General features: G+C 38.6%; 1 protein-coding gene across 1 annotated transcript in view; it reads right to left on the bottom strand.

Annotated features, from left to right (window-relative positions):
• The window catches only part of LOC124157550 (ATP-binding cassette sub-family G member 1-like), a 59,051-nt gene extending 38,212 nt beyond the window's left edge, over positions 1-20,839 (bottom strand). The window contains exon 1 of the mRNA XM_046532374.1: positions 20,548-20,839. Coding sequence (XP_046388330.1) covers positions 20,548-20,632 — 85 coding nt within the window. The 5' untranslated portion in view covers positions 20,633-20,839. The remainder of the gene's footprint in view (positions 1-20,547) is intronic.
• Between the last annotated feature and the right edge of the window lie 899 nt (positions 20,840-21,738).

Below are 21,738 nucleotides of genomic sequence, written 5' to 3'. Positions count from 1 at the left end.
AAGTACGCGTCGCAGCAAGGTCGATAGCGACGCGACGCCGGAACTTTCAAAGACCGAGACAGTCTTTTGTCTCTGCGATTGTTAGCGGCTCGAGTCAACATGGTATTCTGCCAAGTCAAATATCTTCCCGCTTCGCATTATTTTTTGGTTTAACGCAACGAAATCAAATCATCGAAGGATTTATGGGAAGGAATTAAGAAATATCGAAGGATGAGCGTTTAATTTCAATGAGGTGTTCCTAAATAAAGTTGCATCACCACGCGTTATCAAGGTTGATAGTAGTTTGACGCAGCTCTCTTATTCTAATGTCGACAAATCTCTAACCTATACGAAGTTTTTTTTCCACTTCATCTTTTTACTACTTCACGTATACTCTATTTGGCTCTTTAGTTCCGCGGCTCAGCTTTAGTCAGCCTTCAAAGACTAGCTTCAATTAGGACTATCTAATTTTTTCAATAGTTTTAATCAGGGACTCTTCCGTTGCTAATAAATTAACACTTTACTTCATCTCCAAAATGCTTGCGTTGTGCCACAAATTGTAAGTAAAAGCTTGTAAACTTTTACGTGATGTAACATCAACAATATCTTGACCGTTAAAAATGAATCTCTTCCGATATAGGTATTTTTTTGATTGTTCATAACTATCCGGGTTTGTTATCACGTAGTCACTACATTTTTCTTGTGGTAGAAATTGATTTTTGGCTTTACTGTCCTGTTAATTGTTTCTCTATTGCTTCTCCCAATTTGATAATTAATACCCTAGAATGCTGTGTTTCTCTCCTTGGTATAGCTTACTTCTACCATTTTCAGCGTGAAAAACAAATTATTCCATCCGTAAATTTCATGAGCTGTTTGTAAATCTGTTAAAACTAATTTTTTTTCACCTCCTATTTTCTTCCATTTGAACTTTGAGATATCTGAGGGATACAATCACGGTTGCCAAGTTCCAACATTTCCTTGAGCAAGCTGATCTTCATAGAAGAATTATTTTAATTTAAATCATTCTTTTGAAGGTATTTCTGGTTAATGTATTCGATGCTTGCGCAGTCAGAATAAAAGTGATTTTTTTTCACTTTTCCGCTCTTCAAATAAAAAAAATGATCGCTTGAAATTATTAATCAGTAACGAGAATTCTCATCGAATTTGTGTTATACAGTGTAGGTAGGATAATAACCATGTTGCTTATGTTTACGACTATTGACTGTTTCTTTGCGGTTTTTTTTACTTTCAAGAAGGTTAAACCAGTACTGAAGAGTAGGTAAATAATGCTCTTTTTTCCCGACTCGGTAGGCCCTTTCTGGTCGGTAGCTTAAAAAAGCTCAGTCTAAAGCCGAAATTTGTCAAAATACAAAAATGTGTACAAAGGTCTAGCACGTACGGTTTTATCACCCTTATCGAGGATCGACTGTAATGCATTGGATGAAGCGTGCAGGTGTTTCGATGCGACCGAAATCCTGGAACTGAGCACTCAAGCGATAGGAGTCAATCGATCTTCTGTATTATTTCTACTGTATAGATACCTTTTTCTCAACTTATACGCAACCAAACTCTGCAAATGAGGTACCAAAATGCACAGAATTTATCAGAGAACATGCGACGGCATATTTTACTTCCTAAATATTGCTATTGTTTTCTAAAATTGGTTTCTAAATAATTAAAAAAAAAACAAAAACCGGTAAATATTCCTGAAGTTAACGGCGCACAAACTGATACATTTGTTCATTTGCAACAATATCTCGCATTCTTTAAATAACTTTTATCAAAATGCGGCTGATTCCATATTCAAGTCTCCTCTTGATACGTAAGTATGAGTCATCATGTACGTTTAACAGAGGATAGTGTAATTACCTCCAATGTTGTGTTTAAAGAGGTCCTCTGACATGAACATGAACATTCCAATTGAATTTGTACATAAGACCCTGCCTTTTTTTCTACATTTTAAAATTAGAAACGCGCCTATCCCTCTGTGGACCTGGATTGAAAAGAGCGGGGGAAGTCCGCTGGGAGCGGGCGCAGCACGCTCGTGGCAGAATATTTGTCGGATCGTCGGATACCTTTTGTCAGAAATCAAATAATCATAGTATTTCGGAGTCAATTCTCCTTGAAACTATCGGCGTTGTTTCCCGTGACAGATTAGATTAAAATGACAAATTTATCTGACAGTGTTTCCCATCCAAACAATGGTAATAACACTAGCGGCTAGTATAATAAAATGCAGGAGCAGTTAAATATAACATGTGGCCCTTCACGTACTCATTTTGTGAGTTCGATAGATTATATTACATACTATATAACTTACTGTTCATATATTGGAGGAAAGTGATGAAATATCGGGCACCATTTTGGTTTTTCGTTTGTAATTAACTGCTTTTTCAGTGATTTTGATTCGGAAAGCATTAATACTCTTTTGTATTCTCGGACACATTTGATTAACAATTAGGATAAATACTTTTTACTCAAAAGTAGCATATGAAAACTTAATATCATACGGTTCTTCACATCTTCATGTTATGAGTTCGGTAAATTATATTATCTCATGTATAAGTTATGGTTCGAATACCTAATTAGAGCTTAATCGGATCGCTCTCCCGTCAGCGATGCGAGTACATAAAATTACATTAAATTTACGAATAAGTACATTACATATTAATTACATTGAAAGTAGTAATGGATGGCAGCACTTTTGGTGACCGACTTGTGAATCCACTATTGTAATAATCGTTTCCATATCCTTTAAATAGGAAATGCGCTTCGATTATTCTTTCCATTCTCTTGCAGTCCATAGTGTATGTACCTCTTCCAGTAGGTATATTATGGTATTTGGAGGTGGCGACTGACAGCTGAAGCAATTTGCGCCATTAGGGAAGGCCGAAGAGGAACTCGGCATTGGCATTAGATTGCTCTTAACGAAAGGCGCCACGGGTACCTCAGTTTAACGGCCCATCTGACGGACGGAGTATTGTCCTTGAAGTTCCCGCCACAAAACACTCATGCAGGTATCGCTTATTCAAATTTCTTACATAGAAGAAAAAAAGTTGGCACCAACTTAATGCATTCACGTGCTTCACAAATTTGGGCCCACTCGGTGTCTTCTAGGTAAAACACCAACCCGATCCCCCAGGGGCGCAGCTAGGAATCAAGGCTAGGGGGGGGGGGTTTAGGGTACCTAATACTTACAGGTGTGGGGGTATTGCATACCCACCAGGGTAATCAGGAGTTGCAAGGGCTCTCCTCCAGAAATTTTTTAAGAATAATGGCTCAAAATGGCGAGTTTTACGGCTTTCTAAGGGATATTTGATAAATCCTAACGCAATTCTATAAGTAATACTGATCCAAATAAGTAAAATGGATTAAACTTTAAACTTTCTCTGAGCTCTGGGGGGGAGGGGGGGTTTATCCCCCTCGCTGCGCCACTGCGATCCCCACCTCTTGCGAATCCTAAAGGCCGTTTTACACGGTACACGGAATTGCGCAGGTTAGAGCTGCATTAATATCTAAAATGGCGTGGAATTGCGCGAATGCATCAACGAAATTAGAACAGGGGCTATTTTGCCGTCTCGCATCCACGCATTCTCGCATGTGTTCTAGCAATTCACCGCTTTACACGACGCAATTTTGATTGCACCTTCACACGTACGTCAGACTGCGCAATTCCGTGTACCGTGTAAAACGGCCTTAATACCTTTCCTCCGTTCGCGAATTTCAATGGAGTGTTATCTCTCGTCCGCTCCCAATGCTAGGTCGCCGCGATATTGTTCAAGTGGGCTCGGACGAGAGAGAGTCGGCCGGAGGAGGCGGTGATCAAGGAGCGGAAATGTCCGATGATCGGAGAGTGGAGGAGGGAGGGGTTGTGTGGAGGGGGGGGGGGTCGCGGGAGATCCGAAGACGACGAAATGAGTGACGTATGGATGGGAGTGAGAGTGGTCGACGACGCTGCGGTACGGAATTAACCCCGCGCGAAAAAGAATGTCGGGAGGGGAAGCCGAACTGTTCGAGCCCTTGAAGCTCCCGACGAATCTAGAATAGGATTCGGTGCGCGCGAACTTGGGCGAAATGCTACGTAACCTGCGGCAAGGTCCCAGCGAAATTCGCGCGTGGACGAAAATCTTGGAGCCCGACTAAATGAAAAGCAGCGCAAAATTTCTTCCGAAGCAGGTTTTTGCCCCTCAAAATTCGAACCAATTACTTAAATTCGAATCTACACTCGTTCGAATCGAAACATTTCCGAGTTAAAACATTTATGCATGAAATTTATAGCTTGATTCCGTATTTACGTTTTGCAGGAAAAGAATCGAAATATGTAACGTGCACCATTTTGATCTGTAATAAATTGATTTTTTCAGCGGTTTTGATTTCAAAAGCACCACTCCTTATTTTTTTTTTGACACATTTGATTTACTCTATGGATAAATACATTAGAATTATTTATTACTCAAAAATAGCATATAAAAACGTATTGTAACCTGGCTGAAATACGTTTAGAATACTGTTACAAATCTAACTGATAACTTCAGGCTTTACTTTGTGAAACCTCTCCATATTGGAAATAAAGGAATAAAAACTTTGTAAGGTTCACTGTTATTTAATTATGGTCACGACCCGGATTTCGCAACTTGGTTACATCGTCTAGTATTAATATTTGGAAACAATATTACCTGACGATGTAACCAAGTTACTAAACCCGGGTCGTGCCCATAATTAAATAACAGTGAACCTTGCAAAGCTTTTATTTCTTTATTTCCTATTATAAACCCACTCATTTTTTTTGCATTTGTTTCATCCGTCCTCACCATTTGCCAGCTAACCCATTTCTTTAAATTTAAAGCCTACTTAATGTAATATTAACCTCTTTTACTATAAAATGAGAGGCAAGAAGGATCTTTGTGGCAACCTTTCCAAATATTATTCTACATTTTGGTACGGATTTGACCACGTGTCTGAGTAAATTATGACAATCTCTTTTGGATTTCCAAACAATAAACGAAATTTACTAATTGTTGCGCTAATTTAATCCCTTATGTAGAAGAAAAAAGTTGGTACTTCATGCACTTCACAAAGAATCCAAAAAATAATTTTCAGTGTACAAGTTTTCATAGATATTGTATCCACCGCCAGACTCGTACTATCAGGTGAGCCTGGATCGACTTCTATTATTATGATGCTTTGTAATTGACCGAAATAAAATGATAAATGAGTATCTAAACCATTAGCTCCTGATAAATTATTTCTTCATTGCAGTAAAAAGAGTCATTCATGAAATGCATAAAATTCTTTTTACTCAAGATTTCATCCATATCCGCTTTAAACATGAAATTTGTTGTTCATTTTTAAAGTATAAATTAAAGGTAGGGTTTTCATTATAGACCCATCGTATTAGCCAAAATGAAGAGGAGTACTCCATATTCATAGGATATCCACTATTTATAACCCTAATCCGTCGTTATGAAGGGTAGTTTTCTCTTGCTAACAATAAACAGAACATTGTATTTATTAATTCTTAATATTGAGGAACCTTCCTAATGCATAAATGTATACTAGGAAAGGTATCTTTCCTAAAATGAATCGATAGAGGTTATTTAGAGCCCTACCGCTAGAGTCACAACATCCGTATAAAGGGCTACAGAGGTCACATGCAGGTGATATGTGCCCGCTCTCTAACAAACTTCCAAAGGACATGCGTCATATATGCATCTATTCATCCACTCAATCGCTCTTTGTTTAGATACGACCTGCATTCATCACCTTATTGACTCTTCATTGTGTACCTTTACGTTCTCACACACTAAGTTGGCGATGTAGCCTTTGCATGAGGCAGCTTATACCATTAAGAGTGAATATTGACTTTATTTCAGTGTCTTTTATAAGCTCAGCGATGCGCTTCACTTGGTATCACGCTAAAGGTAGAAAAAAACAATTTTAAATACAAATAATTAAACATTGTAATTGGGGTTACTTTCAACAAGTTCAGAATCGACAAATATGAACTGACCATGAAATATTTTTGTTGCACCACTACTTCTTCGTATTGTTTTGTATTTCTTGCTATGATGCCATTGAGATTTCGAATTACATCTAGTATCATGATTTGAGAGTTATCGAAATTCAAGCTATGAACAATGAACATGTTCGTAAGTGAGTCGGTCCATCGAAACACCAAAGCTCTCGGTACAAATAGCAAAAAAAGTATTGTCGAAACAAAACTTTGTGAGAGAATCCTCCATGTCGAAGCGGCACGAGAAAATGAGAAAGATGAGAAGTATCGTAAAAATTAAGATAAAAAATACACGATAAGTGAACCATGTATCCTGGCGCATTCTATGAAAGTGAAATTCTTGGCACCAATCACCAAACATCACGAGGGAAGATGAATCAGAAAGTTATGTAGAAAGATCGTGAACATAAACACACACTAAACCAAAAGAGGTAAAATTCTAATCCAGCGAAAATATTATTGAGTGAAGATTTATTTAAAGAGATACCAGTGAAAGGATGGCATTAAGAAAATAGTTCAAGTGATTTTGTTCGTGTATTGTGTCAATGAAGATATTTTATAAATTTGTACTGCTCTTGACGCAGAATCATCGGTATTGTTTTAAAATATTGGAGATTTTGTCCCCCTATGACACCAGTAAAAATTTCTGATATTGATCACGATAATGCACTTGCAGATTTACTAACTTATCGTAAATACCAAGACTTCTAATTTCATTGATCGGCGTTTACAATGCTATTTGAGGGGACAGAAATACATACCTACTGAATACATGCATCACTCTGTCCGGAAGCCATCTTCAGCAATACGAAAAAGATGTATGTATATTCTTTTTTTCACAATCATGCAATAATTTCAAGCCAGACCAATCGATGACATTATAAATTTTTAATGTGAATTTTCCCATCACTGGCAGTGGCTACGTCATTCTTGGCTTGGCGCTTCTTCTTGCAATAATTTCAAGCCAGACCAATCGATGACATTATAAATTTTTAATGTGAATTTTCCCATCACTGGCAGTGACTACGTCATTCTTGGCTTGGCGCTTCTTCTTGCTCGGTTGTTATTTTACTTTCATATACTTTGATTAAATATTTAAACTTTCCAGTCATTGATCTAAGAATTCCGGTAATCCTTCTTGAAATGCTTCGGAGTTTTAGCCATATTTTCCATTATTATTATTCGCTAGCTCACCATTTGATTCAATTGCGATGTTAGCTACGAAATACTGAATTGCATACTATTACAACATTCACCGTAATGATAGTTAACCCTGAAGGTAATTCTTTGCATCCATGGCCACTTTGGAGTTGCTTTTTACAATTAAACATGCTTTAATTGCGTTCTTAAAATTCTTTATGGTAAATCTGAAATATTCATATGCATCGACAGTGTCATTTATTTTGATCGTTTATTACGACTGTGCTAATGGCCTCCACTTTTGCAAATGTGTGACGATTTACCGCGGCAAAATCTAGACAACCCAGCCTTGAATTTTCCATCTCTCAATTCAGTACGCTCGACAATAATATCAGCTCCCCAATTATTCAAAATAATTCAAAGCGCTCCAAATTATAATAGCATCCCGCTCATGAATTTTTTTTCAATGCCATGCATTTAACTCATTGAAGGCTGCTTTGTCATACGCCTCGAGTCAATGCCAAGTATATTGCGTTGATGCATCATGGTTCATGCTAATTTGTGTACCCATGAATGTAATTGTGAAATTATTCTCTGGTGAAATAAGTTTGCCATTGGACACTATGTTTTCCTCATCACATTGGCCCCATTATATTCACCGTCGTATGAGAAGTCACGCCCACTGAAATTTTTGTGAGAAATTGCTCGGATTCACTCCAAGATTCTGCGCGTTTTGAATGCATAATGAGAGCAGTGTTGCACGTCCACCGCATCAGGCCAAGCGCTAAATTTTTTTTTGTTTGAGGTACTGGATAGTCCATCGGAATACCACTAGCATCTTGATTTTTCCTTGACCTTTTTTACGGAACTAATCATCAGGGATAGTAATTATTATAATCGTCGTAGCCATAGGATCCTATCGTAAAATATCCGTTGTTTGCCAAAAAAGTCATGAAATGCTGGTTTTTTTTAATATGCTACCCGTACGTCTTGAAATGGGACCAAAATAGGCGAATAATACGCTGGTCTCTACTAACCAGGTGTCATTTTTCCGACTCCTATCAGCTGTTACCTCAAAATTAATGCTTAGTCCTTATAGCATAGTCATTCTCATCTCAGCGAGGTGTACGTTTTCAGGACTAAGGCGAGAGTCTCTAATGATGTATTGACATCAAAGCCAGCCGCCTTCTAATTGGCTGTTCCGGAAACTAAGGAACCCCATATTGTGCCGTGGTAATAGATGTTAATTACTTATTTCTTGTTCAGTACAACTCACTTGTCACTATACCAAAACGGAGGAGATTTCAAGGAGTTCGAAAATGGCTGGAAAATTCTACTATTTATGATATACAATAGTGTGAGGGTATTACGAGATACCCAGACAATATTTTATCTGATATTTAAAGTGATTCCCTAAGAAAGTATACAGCCTGTAGTACAAGCATAACACACTGAAAATATAATGCTATTTTTACGTTATGAGTGATACCCTAAATTAATACATACTGTCCATCTCCAAATTTTGAAATACGGGAATTGTCGCAATATTGCACTTAACGTGATCATTTTTAATTGACATTTTATGGTCCAAACGCTTCTCGGACATTTCCTATTGCAGTATCCCTTGAAATACGAAAAAATAGAATTTTAAAAGAAGACTTTGTTATAGTTAATTTTATCTAGAAAAATCCGAAGAATTCATGGAATATAAATCCTCACACATAGTGTACACTCCTGTGTGATCATTATAATCCTGTATTTAAAATTACGAATTTGAATATTTAAAAAAATACTAACCCTTATAATATTTCTGATCATTGTATTTTAAGGATTGTATTTTACTGTAAAATAAACGTCATCCTTTTAGCAATGGAATAACTGAACTTCGAAAACATAGACGTAATTAAACTGGAAAATTAAATTATTATACGCCAAAGAATAAAAAAGTTACTCATAAATCTCCCGTATGTTGTGATTATTCGATTGCTAGCCATAAACCGTCAAAATTAACATATTCTGAAGAAAAATTCAAATCCCGTATACGGGAAGAATTATTTATATTTTCAATCGTAAAAATAGATATATGTATATCGTATAAATGTGAGGAATATTTTTTCATTATTTTGACTTGATTTTCCTTCTACTGTAAAAATTGTAAAATATTGGCGCCATTATATGCGACCCAACTTCTGGAGAAATGCACGGAGTTATTCATCCTGAAGAATTGTGAGTCCAGCGTCTTTATCTCCTGCGGACAGGTGTCATTCGTTTATCTTGTAATTTCTTGGGAGGGAATGACGAGGAGCTTTATCTTGAACTCGGAATGTTGAACTTCAAATCTATCGAGCTAACATTGGCTTGGGTGTCGTCATTAGTCTGCTTATCCAAAATGCCTCGTAGGTGTTGTTGTTATCAGTTGATTGGCATGCTCTCGGTTCACATTTCTCGCAAAATCTCCAAAACAAAGGTAATGCTTCCCACAGTAAAACAAATCCTTCCAGATCTTGTATATTCCTTGGTTACTCTTCGTCCTTGGTCCTAATTGGGACCCACTCCTCCGTTTTCAGAACGTAAAGCCAATTCCGCGTTACCGGAGTACACGCCTGAGTCAAAAATGAAGGTGGACATAAGGTATCTGAGGAATATATTTCTTTCATATTATGATGGAAAGAGCTAATTCGGAATGGGTTATGAAAGAATACTGAATTTGTATACATTTTGGTACGTGCATTCGTGTCCGTATTGATTTTTCCGTACTACTGTTTTGGAGCCATGTATTTTCGTGACTAGTTGTAAGAGTAAATCTCCATGAGAAAACGGTTAACGGAAAAAGTGGTGATTGCAGGTGATAATAATAAGTTTGAAAAACGAATGAAACAGTGACTTGGTTTCTTCATTCAGGTGTATCTTTTCTTCGTACTCTTTCATTTGTGAAACTCACTTCCATACTGTCTAATCGTAACTGGTACTGTTGAATGTATAAAGACGTATTTTATATAGGACAGGATCGAAAAATGACCTCTTTGCGCCTTTTTCGAAAAAATAGGAGAAGAATGATGAATGATCTCAGGTAAAACATAATGTGTGTTCATATATGATTGGATCCCTCCATCTTCCGGGATTTCACCGCGTTGGTTGCCAGAGATGGACGACAGTTTCGCCGGTCGAAGTAATGACCTAGAAAAGCCTGGCGGAATACCGACGATACCATCGTCAACCTCTGAAAAACAACGCGGCGAAAACCCGGAAGATGTAGGGATCCAAGAATCCAGACGCCTCGGAAAAATATGATTTAACATTCTGTATTCATATGTAGTTGGTAGCCATTTAGTAAGGTATTAAGGGGCCCTACGCCCCGGGTACTTGATGGGTTCGATTAGAACGGTGGGTTTTTTGACGTTGAAAATTTAGACAGGAAACGCGAGACGAAATTAGAATGGTCACAACTTAAGGGCATATGAATTATACTGTTCGTCGGCAAGGCGCTCAGGTTTATTGTCGTTGCACTGACCGACGAGTACGCTGTCCATTGTCCACTCATACGGTCCGCCTTGTATCCATAATGCAGGAAGGCGATTATGGTAAATAGTATGACAAATCCGATCCGCTGGCCTAATGCTTCGAGATCATTGCATCCTTTCCTAAGAGAGAGAATAAAATAATCGCTTAGCTCGCATCAGGTTACTGACCTCTCGCTTTTGATAAAACGTTTCGAAATGATTTTTCAAATTTTCGCTTTCTCATCGACTCATTGGAATTAATTCTCCCTTGAAGTTTTGGAAGCTTTTTTTTATCAAGTGCCAATCTGGTCATTTGTGGCGTTGTGGCTCTGTCATCAGGTCGCGGATTTTGCGGGCAGTTTTAAGGGTCCCATTGGCTTTGCCTGCGTTTATGACAATAAGATTACTATCACTGACAGATGCCTGAAGTTTTCATTATTTGTCATAAGATGTATTATTTTTATACGAATAAAAAAAACATTTTTATCACATTTCATTTTTTTTAAATTTGTATTTGAATTGTGGCTTACGATTGCTCCTTTACATCTTGCTAGAAATTAAAAAATCGGACACAAGAAAAATGTCCCTGCTTTCTTATTCTACCTGGATAAATGGTCTTGAATGTCTCTAACAATTAGGACTAACTAGGGTACTTCACTGAAGTGTTGATTTAAAAAAACTAAATCCAAAATCCGAGATTACCCCATGAGTATGACATTGTTGAAATTTGAAAAAAAAAAATGATTTTTTTCGTTAGAATTGAAATTATTTTGGCATGCATTTGACGAAAACTGATTTCCATTTCTACTTCCTTCCCTCATCAATCAAAAATAGACCATTCCATCATATATATCAAGTGACATTAATTAAAAATAGCTCATTTGGAAACATCTGCTTTTAGTCGTGAGCTTTTCCGATGAGAGAGGTGGTTGGAGCGATAAAATTGGTTTTCCATTTAACTTATTCTTGAAGTGTTTGGCTCCAATTTTCACGGTTAGATGAATGAATCAGGTTTCTCATTATAGTGATAGCATCCCCTTCTGTGACTTTGCTTTCCTCTTTAATGCCATTACTATAGGAATAACCTCGGATTTGCAACCGAACTACGTTTATGGAGTGACCTGCAACTACACTTAAAGTTCGAAAACTACAGGGAAATGATCTATCTCCTTCACCAGGGTGCTAACTAGGTTTAATTTTTTTAAATTTCTAATTCCATATTAGTGCTATTATTTTACACATGCTACTAATTTCATATTAATCAATCGTATTTATAATCTCTACGATAGCTCAGAATTCATGTATTATCGCTCTATGAATTCTTACAGCAAGCAGTGATATATGCGTGATTTTTTGCTGTTTCAGTGATAACAAACTTTGTAGAATAAAAAAATCTTACTTCTTTCATTAAATTGCATTTGTTAGTCATTTGGACATGCCAATTTTGCAGCTCGCATTTCGCGGAATTCGATTTCTTGCCTGAAAGGGAGTGATCATAAGCTGTGGTTTAACTAGTTGTATAATTTCTCAATGGAGCGGCAATAAAATTATTTCTACAACCTCTTGCTACTAAATAGAACTGGTTCTGTTTATCATCAAGATTACTTTCATAGCCGAGCGTAAAATGGACACTATATCATTTACAAGTGTGCATTATTGTTGCCATTAGTTTTGGTGTAGCTACGGGGAACCTTTCTTATTCAAATTTGTCCACCGAGCTTTCCGTCAGCGTTGAGTGTAGACTTCACAGTTGCAGCAGCTAGGTAAATAACTATTCTTAACGTCCTGAAAGAGCTCACTCAGTGGTGATCCCTCAAGGCTTACATTACTACAGCTTCCCGTTACTCCATTTGCTATACCACGCGTTCTCCTATTCTCTAAGCGCCATTTTCCCTTCTTTAACTCGTATTCTAGAGCATAAGAATTTTGAAGACACTTCGGTGACAATAATGCTCTCTGAAGTGTTTAGTAGCGTCATAAATTCAATCCATTCAGCCGTGATATAGTGAAAGTCCGACATATTGAAGTAAAAGGAAGGTACACTTTTCCACAATTATTTAATTCATTGCTACTTACTCCCACCTCTCACTTTCTAATGACATGCGGCCACCCTTTCCATTCTTCTCCACCCTCCTTTGGCCTTACCGTTTCTGTGGTTTTTTCCCCAGAGTCGTTTTTCTACAGATACGACTATAGTTCTCTTCCTACCTCGGGGTTTTTTCGTAAATCAATAGTTATCTGCTTCTTCACTGTCTCCCCACTGTACGTCTGTTTCCCATCCCATCCTCAAACTTGTCGAATCCATCCCCACCTCTTCCTCAAATATATACATGAATGTGATGTTCATACATATAGTGATGCCTTGTACCAGATGATGGACCTGTTAGCTGAACTCGTCGTTCGCATTAAATCATTCAGGAAAAATGCCAGTACCTTTTATTTCAATATGTTTTAGTAGCCTTGCTATAAATTTGAACGGTATGGGGAACAATCTGTGGAATTTGGAAAACTTTTCCCTGTAAACCTGTATGACCCGTGAATGACCTGAGTTAGAATAACGTCCAGCTGACATGAGATTATTTTTTGCTTTCCAGTGGCTCTGACGAGAAAATCAGTCGGAGTTCTGCAGATGATACTGAATTGTGCTCTGTGAAATGTGCTTAAGATATATCCAAGTGTGTATATTTAGTACGCGATCCACTGTTCCCGATGGCAGACAGAAAATTTAAGTTTAAAAATCTGGTATAAAATAGTAATTACTTAATATGAATACTGATTACGACACATGATTTGAGCTCCGTTATTGCGGAAGAGGGCATATGTTTTTTTTACCATGAGGAGGTGTTTTTATCGTCAGTGGTGGCTCAAAGTCCACCGGGTTGGTAAAGGCTTTAGTATAGGTCATCCATCGAGACAAAGATACTTGAGCAGTGGTTTGTGATAAACAGCTGTTCTCATGATATCAGCTTGAAGAAAAAAATTGTTCCACTCCGATTCTTTTGGCGGAAGAGTGAAATATTCCGTTCTCTGCGAATCCACGGTCTATAGATACGGGAGATTATTGTACGTGGAATGAAACTACGCTGTCAACATTACCTCTTAATCCGATCAATCATTGCGTTGAAAGATTGATTGGAAATAAGCAAAAGTGATCGTGACGCGATGAAGATTGTAACCCGGAACAAGTGAGAACTCCCATTGCTCCGTGCTCTTTCGCGCCAAATATTTTTTCCGCTCAATTATTAGTTGGGTACACCGCAAGGGTGCCGACTTACAAAAAATATTGGGGGGCCCAAACCGGGAACCTTGCCCCGGTAAATTTTATAAGTAGTGAATTTTAAGTTTTTTAAGCATTTTAGAAGAGTTATATGATCAAAATTAGAACCCTGATCACTCGAATCTCGATATCTGCACACTCCAGGGAAAATCGACAAGCTTGACACATTTTTTCCTCACATCTGTAACGAATTTTTGTGGGGGCTCGGGCCCCCTCAAGCCCCATGGAGTCGGCGCCACTGGTACACCGGTCAGTAAGCTGGACGGACAATCAGGACTTTAGAAGCTTAGGAGCACGACCCCATTCGGAGATACATTGAGGTCAGAGTCGAGGTCACCCTATATAACTCGGGGATTTATCGGTCGGTTGTGTGGGGATTCCACATGTGGTTCGTCGTTTCTAGTTCATTACCGAGTTGAAAACTAGGAAATTTCCACTATTTTTCACCGCCCTTCTGTACTAGAACATTTTTCACCACGCGCTTTCCTTCATGGGTGATTTTATGATGCAAAAGGCTGAGGATGCACTCAATTCATAGGGAGAAAAGGGAATGGAAACCAGTGTGTGATTTACGAAGGTCCGTATTAACTAATTATGCGATAAAATGACAATTTCTGGAAACAAGTGTTATCTCGCATGCAATATTTTCATCAATATCGTAAATTTATTGTAAATTGTAAACGAACTAAATTAGGTAAGATATTCATCAAAAAAGAAAAATATGCCTTTCTTTGGGATTTTGTCCGCAAATTTTAGCCTTTCAATGATTTTTGTCAATATTACAAATGTTGTTGGGAATATAAATATGTAAAAAGAATTTTTCTACCTTCTGGCTGCATGATGATATCCACCTTAAAGAATTACTTAATTTTTGGACTGCCAGACCGGAAATTAGTCACCTTAAAATATGAGATAAGGAGTAGTTAATCGAATTTCTGCAAGATAATTTAACCGCAGTTTAATTTTTTATGTTGAAAAGCATTAGCTATAAATAGAATTTTTTCTGTAAAGCAAAAAAATGTTAACTACTTTTTCTGCGTAATGGCGGGGAAAAATTACCTCTGTTTTCACGGAGGGAACGTTCGTGAAGTAGGGACTTCCATTTTACTCGAAATTTTCGAAATATTTCAATCTCTGGGAGTTTTGTTTACATCTTTAAGGTCTAAACTCATAGGTGTCGTTTATTTAACAGCGTCAGATAATCGGTATTCCTAGCATGGGTGCTGCTATTTGCTATCTTTAATGCCTCCTTTAAACGGACCTCTTCCCTTGTGATGAGAATGCTTTTAGACAGGATGGACAATAATCGTCTTTCCAAAATCAATGGAAGGCTGGCTATTGAAATCTTCCAAAAGACCAAAGGAATACATTTGCATTCTGACGAGTCTGTGTGTAAATAGGAAAATAGAGTTCTCACGTTAGACAAGGAAACCATAAAGTCGAATTCTAGGGAGTAGGAAATGTCCCCATCGTTATTTTTCATCAAAATGATAATGTTCTGTGAATTCGCTGGTGATAGATTCTTATGATCACCTCAGGATACCCAGAAAAACATTCCTGAGACCCCTGTACTTCACGAATTTTCAATTAGACATCGTGAACTTGGAGACGGATAAGAGGGAATCTTAATATCTCTTTGTGGAAAAAAGAGCCTCTGAGATATAAGGTGATGTTGAAAAATTATAAACAAGTCCTAAAGTTACAGTACCTTGAAAAATTTGGCTTATCAAAAATATTGAGACAGAGTCAGAGATCTTTGTGAGGAATTAACAAGTCCATGGAACTGTTGTGTTCAAGCCTAAAGACTCATTTTTAATTCCTGGTAATGAATGCATTGATGAAATTACCTACTCAAGTTGTACGAAAAGTGATTCTCCGTGCGAATAAACTACACGTACATATGTACTACCTCGAAAGACTCCTTAAGAAGCATATATCGGTGTGTGTTCACACCCAAGATGTTAACTTGAAGAGGAATACACATTAAAATTACATATTTGAGGATGTAATAAACGTTCTATGTTCACCACTAAATATTTGCTATGGTCATTGATTGCCATAGGAAAAAACGAAGTTTTACTAGCTAAACGTGCGGAAATGTGTATCTTTCTCTCATCGTTTTCATCGGAACCAACAGTTCCGAATGATGCCCTTAGTCAGGGCCGGATTTTCCTATAGGCTGACTAAGCTTCAGACTAGTGCATCAAGATCAATAGAAGTCTACATTAAAATTGTTAGCAAATGTTTCTAATTGAAATTACACCATTCTAAAAACAGTGAAAACTTAAAACCACATTCCTTTATAGTGGTTAGTACCAATCAGAACATGTTTTATTTAATATATTGATATATTCCACAGTTATGATATATTTTATTATTTCTCATGTAATTCACAAACTTTAAAATGGGATGTGAAATGGCCTCATAAGTGGAAGAGCCTCGGGCTTCTTTTCATCTAAATCCGGCCTACCCTCAGTGTCATATCTCCCATCTCTCTCAGGCATGTGTCATGGCTCTTCTCAGTTTCTCAATTAGATTGTTGCTCAAACAGTTGCCTAGCATGTAGAATAACAGTCACCAGCTGTTACCAGCATATTATCTCCGTAAAAGATACAGTTCTTCGAGTTTTAGGCATGTATGTGAGGTCTCGTGAGCTCTTCTTCGGGTATCGGTCTATTTGAGTGTTGCGTTATCATTTCCCAAATCATGATCCTTTGTTTATCGGAACGTTGACATTGTTTTCCGTATTTTCATCATAGCAGTACGGAAGAAGTGGGGTTGGTGTTGCTTTTTTACGTTTGTGATTCCAAGGAAGAGCCCGGACGTGCTTTAGCCGGATGACTCTTGGGCGGAGGCGTGCTATGATAGTGTTTATCGACCACGCGCGGTCGAAGCCGAGAATGACGCTGTACGCATTTCTATGAATCATTACTGTATAAGCAACCTTGCGGATGATAAATCGGAGGATGGCGAAGTCGATCGACGACGTGCGCTAAGGTATTGCATTGTTCAGCAACTCTTAATAAGGATGGGCCCGAATATGACACTTTTCTATCATTTCAAGCTGCCACCTTATTTGTGGGAATCGTTCTACTCGCAATTCTTCATTACGTAGACCGTGAAACACTTAGCACGGCGTTGAAAAAAAAGTGACAGTGACGCCATAAAACATTACGCATTGCTTAATCAATGCTCCCAATTTTAAGCTAATCGTTATTTCGCTGTTTTTTACATACTTCTAATCTGAATTACGTCTTACTTGTTGATTTTAAGCCAAGAAACGGAACAGATGTATGATGAATTGGCCACCATTATCGGTAAAAAAAAAAGTAAATTATATTAACTTAATCAATTATATCGAATTTGCTCTCACTCCTGTGAAATGCTTGATAAATGCGCAAGGATTTACCGCATGGAATCCGCTGAAACAGAGTCAGTTAGCTATGCTTGATGCCTGGGATATTTTGGATCCACTTGTTGCTTCATGATGTCTTGGCATGGCGAACGGTCTCAGGAATACGCTCAAAGATTTCGTATGAGCCCCCATGATCGTTCCATATCCCGTATTCGAAATTTTCCGGAAATTACCATAAGAGAATGACGAAAACTGGGTCAAAATTCATTTACATTTATCAAGTTGGGCGAGCACACCAATGAGCATGAACTAAAATCGATCGATGACATCCCCGTGTGGAGAACGCGGGAACCTTTTGGGGCCTTGCTCGAAATAAAGGGGGCGTGGCTGTGAAATGGCGTATTGTATTCATCCTCTTCATTGTTATTCCTATGCGTCAAATATACGGAAACTGATAGTGTCATCTTGCTATGAGTGTCGTGCATAATATCCAAGGCATTTAGACAGCCTTAGAATAATGCATGGCTAATGGAGAGTGAACTAGGGAGGAGCATCAGTAGTGAGCTCCGGTGAAAGAGTCCCTGCTGCCTTCATAATTTAGAATCCGACGGAATGACGTAAGTTTCGCTGTATCATGATTTTGCATCAAAATCGAATGAAGCCCTTATGCATATCATTTCATTGTAATTCTTCGTACTGCCTGCACGACCTTTCACACTTCGGTGACATATGTGAGTCGCTGTTTCCTACGGATAGAATATGCTCCTAGACTGATACATAATGTGTACATAAAATATGCAGGCCACTGGGGAATGGATTTTTGAATTTGCACAATTTGTTCCCCGATTTAAAACGAGGAGTGGACCGGTGAACCAATGATATATAAATAAACAACCTCTAGGTTAGAGAGTATGTATAGTATATTCCAAATTGCTTGGTATCGGTTCGATGTTTAAGGTGCCAAAATTACACATCTTCTTATGCGTATGACCCATCGAATAAGTAAAAACCTTTTTTTTTCATTTCTTTTTTGCTGTTCCGACTTTCGATTACATTTTAAGACGGGGGTCCGATTATTACTATGCATTTACATTTTCGAATTTCTTCCCATTATCATCAGCCAGCAAATCCTAAAAATATTATTACTTTCAAACATCACTTGGCTATTAATTTCTGCGAAAAGCTTTCACTTTAACGTATTTCAACATATGCATCTTGTATTTGGCCGTGGCATTTCTCGGTGATTACTTCATTCAATTCTTACATCCAAATTTGCTTCAAAAGAATTCCAAGAAACATTTTTAGTCCATTCTTTGTTGATAGATATTTACTCAACACACGTCTTTAAAAGTATGCTTTGGGTATCCATTTTTATTAAGTACGTAGCAAAATAGAAAACCATTGATAATGTGGCTCTTACAACTCGTAGTTTGCCCATAATGGGTTGCACTTAACAGTTTTCTATATGGTAAAATGGAATTGGTATCATTCGATAATTTCATTTGGTTAGCTGCATTAAAAATATTTTGCTCCTTTCTCTTATTTTTTGTGAGGCTACATCCAAAATTTTGAGCTGCCAAACGAATTCAAATATAGCCAAGGTCGCTTTAAATTTTTGTCTCATTTATTTTTATTTAGTACGAAAAATTGCTACTTATTGTTAGCAATAAGTTTTCGAAGTTTTTTATAGATTTCAATACCAGGTCAACTCTCGGTAAAAAAATAACAGAGGCTAATTCCTGAAAACTTGGAACAGAAGCAATATTGTGGACCTAAATGATGAACAATTAGCTTTGGCCAAGCCTATTTTTTTCGTTGAAATAGTTATTGAATAGGGCATATCTACAGTAAATTGCATTCCTCTCATATCGGCCTGATAACAGTTAAACTTATAACATTTCATTTGGACAGGTACGTAGCGGGTCTTATTTACTAACATGTTTGTTGCGGTTTGTTGTCATTATTTCCAAGGAAAATGTCAACACATAGCAACACAGAAGAGTTGTTTATTTTTCTAAATTTTAAGTACAATTTTACACTGAACATCTATGCCCCTGGTTAAGACCTCATTAAATACTATACTTGCCAAAATATTATGTATTCCAAGATTTTATAAAATATTCATGAAGCTATTGTGTGAGAAAAGTGTGCTGACATACTAGATAAGCTCGTACTAGTCTTGGATAGGATTAAAAGGATATTCCTGAGAGTAAATACACAATGTGAACCTATTAAGTCACGGGGAAATGTTAGATTTATACTGTTAGGTAAGGATCTTCTTCAAGAGACATTAAAGAAAGTTAAGAACGCCGAGGACAGTGTCGGTCGACGTTGCCTCGATGATGTATCACTGTTTACTAAGGTTTCCATTAGGAATGATTCCGCCTTCCCTCGAATCCCCTCTGTACGGATACAATAGCGTACTTGCTTACTCATGAAAGAATGCTGAAAGCTCGCATATCATTACGGGTATTTAGGAGTTTACCTTATCCGTGTGCTATTCTCTGCCTTTTACGATAACTTCTTGCCCTTGTATGTGTCCTATTATTTCACGAATTGATGATTTCCTAACTACACCAGTACACTCAGCAAAGTTTTGAAACAAACCACAGTCTCAACAGATTTTCAAAATACCAGATCCACCACTTCAGTTTTTCCTCTTAAATAGGTATATTACGCTAGGTTATACTCAATTGTAGAAATAAAGCAGCTGCGTTTGGCATAAATCTATACAAAAAAAACTGTTTATCCCGGATTCTTGCTATGCAGACATGTGCCGTATTGAAGTGAATAAATTTTTTTGTTGCTATTTCCTTTTATTCACCTCGATATCGCTACCTAAGTTTTATCCACTTTGATCCATCATGCTGTTCCACTATATCCCACCAAATACAGGTGAACTTATCGGTGCTGTTTTGGAAACCATAGTTGTTTCACGGGGCTGAAGTTTGTCAATTCTGGGCTGTCGAGGCATTTATGCAGTCACTTTGAACTCAGGCTCTGTCCGAAGGGCGGCTGATGTCTACTCCACGTTTTTGTGTATATCGACTCCGCGGCGCATGAAAACAAAACAGAAACAAGGCCGAGGGAATGAAGCCCGGCGTGGAATTTCGATCGGGAACTGGGATAGTTTCGTCGCCCGAGAGCGCAGGCGCGGCCGACGAACTCCCCGGCCCCTGCCTGCGGGGTGGGGACTGAGGAAGCCTGCTGAGGCAGGGTTCGGTAGGAGAGGAGGCCACGCGTTCTGAGAACTGCGACGCGGACTTGCGCACTGGGTACTCACCGATTCCCTTCATCGTCAGCTGGGTGGCCACGAAGCCGACATCCCTGAAGACTAGGTCGACCGGCTGATGTGAAGTCCCCTCCATGATGTTTGCCCAAGTCCCCCTTCTAAGGGAACCTCGTTCTGTGCTTCAATAGATTCGATGCTCTGTGCAGCGTGCCGATGGAACGCTATAACTCCAGCTCGTTGACGGCTGGGATGAGCCGTGTATCGTATCGTCTTGCGCGCCGTCACTCGGGCGACAGTGCACGACTGTGGAGGGATGACAACAGGAACCCTTTGTTGCGAGCTCGTAGGGAGGGAGGATTTTTTGAGGGGGGGTTATGGTGGAGGGGAGACTGCAGCTGAATGAGGGTGGGGTACGATAGGGGTGGGATAAAGAAGGCTTTGGCCGCGTGTGTGAAGAGGAGTAATGCTTGGGAGGAGGGCGAGGCAGTTAGAAGGGGAGGGGTGGGGTGGACGGGGGTGGTTGTGTGCAACGCGCCTGCGTTATCTCGGATGCTTCGTAAGTGGAGTGGGAGGAGCGCTACTTTCAAAATGCGGCGGCTCCTCGCGACGGGAGTTGACGCGTAGTTTTTATTTCCAGCCGACGAAAGGGAAGCGACTTCCATGACTCACTCGGGCTCTGAAGCTCTATGCGGGTCAAAAATAGGGTAGTTTCCTTCATAAAAGAAAACGAAAGGCATTGATTGCGATTCGTTACCCACCATTAGTGTATTCATAATATACAAATTATTTGGTTTTAGAAATACCGGTTTAGACGAATGGCAATGGTCAAGTTTATCCTCATTTGAAAAAGGCCAGATTGGCGCGCATGCGATGCCACTCCACGTGACGTCACAGGGACCTAGTTTCTATGCGAGTACATAGGAGTTTTACATCGTCTGAGATTACCAATGCATGCATGAGGCACAGAGCTCAGGGAAATATCTCTTAATAATCACACATTAAAAATACCTAAGTTCTTAAAGATTCCTTCGTTTGATAGGGGAATAATAATCCTTATTTAAGCCAAGCGCTACCACCTAGCAGGGTACTCTGCTACCTGCTAGCATCCTGCGTCGTATCGGCGCTCAAAGCGTCGCCACAAGGTCACTTCACTTGCGGCATTGGGAACCAGAACGACGTCGCACGGAGTTTTCCCAGCATTCACACTTTGTCGTCGCGTTTTCGCGCGGTTGAAATTTTTCA

The sequence above is a fragment of the Ischnura elegans genome, chromosome 4, assembly GCF_921293095.1.
Source record: "Ischnura elegans chromosome 4, ioIscEleg1.1, whole genome shotgun sequence".
Classification (NCBI taxonomy): Eukaryota; Metazoa; Arthropoda; class Insecta; order Odonata; family Coenagrionidae; genus Ischnura; species Ischnura elegans.
The sequence above is the reverse complement of the archived record's forward strand: the minus strand, read 5'-3'. Positions and strand labels throughout refer to the sequence as shown.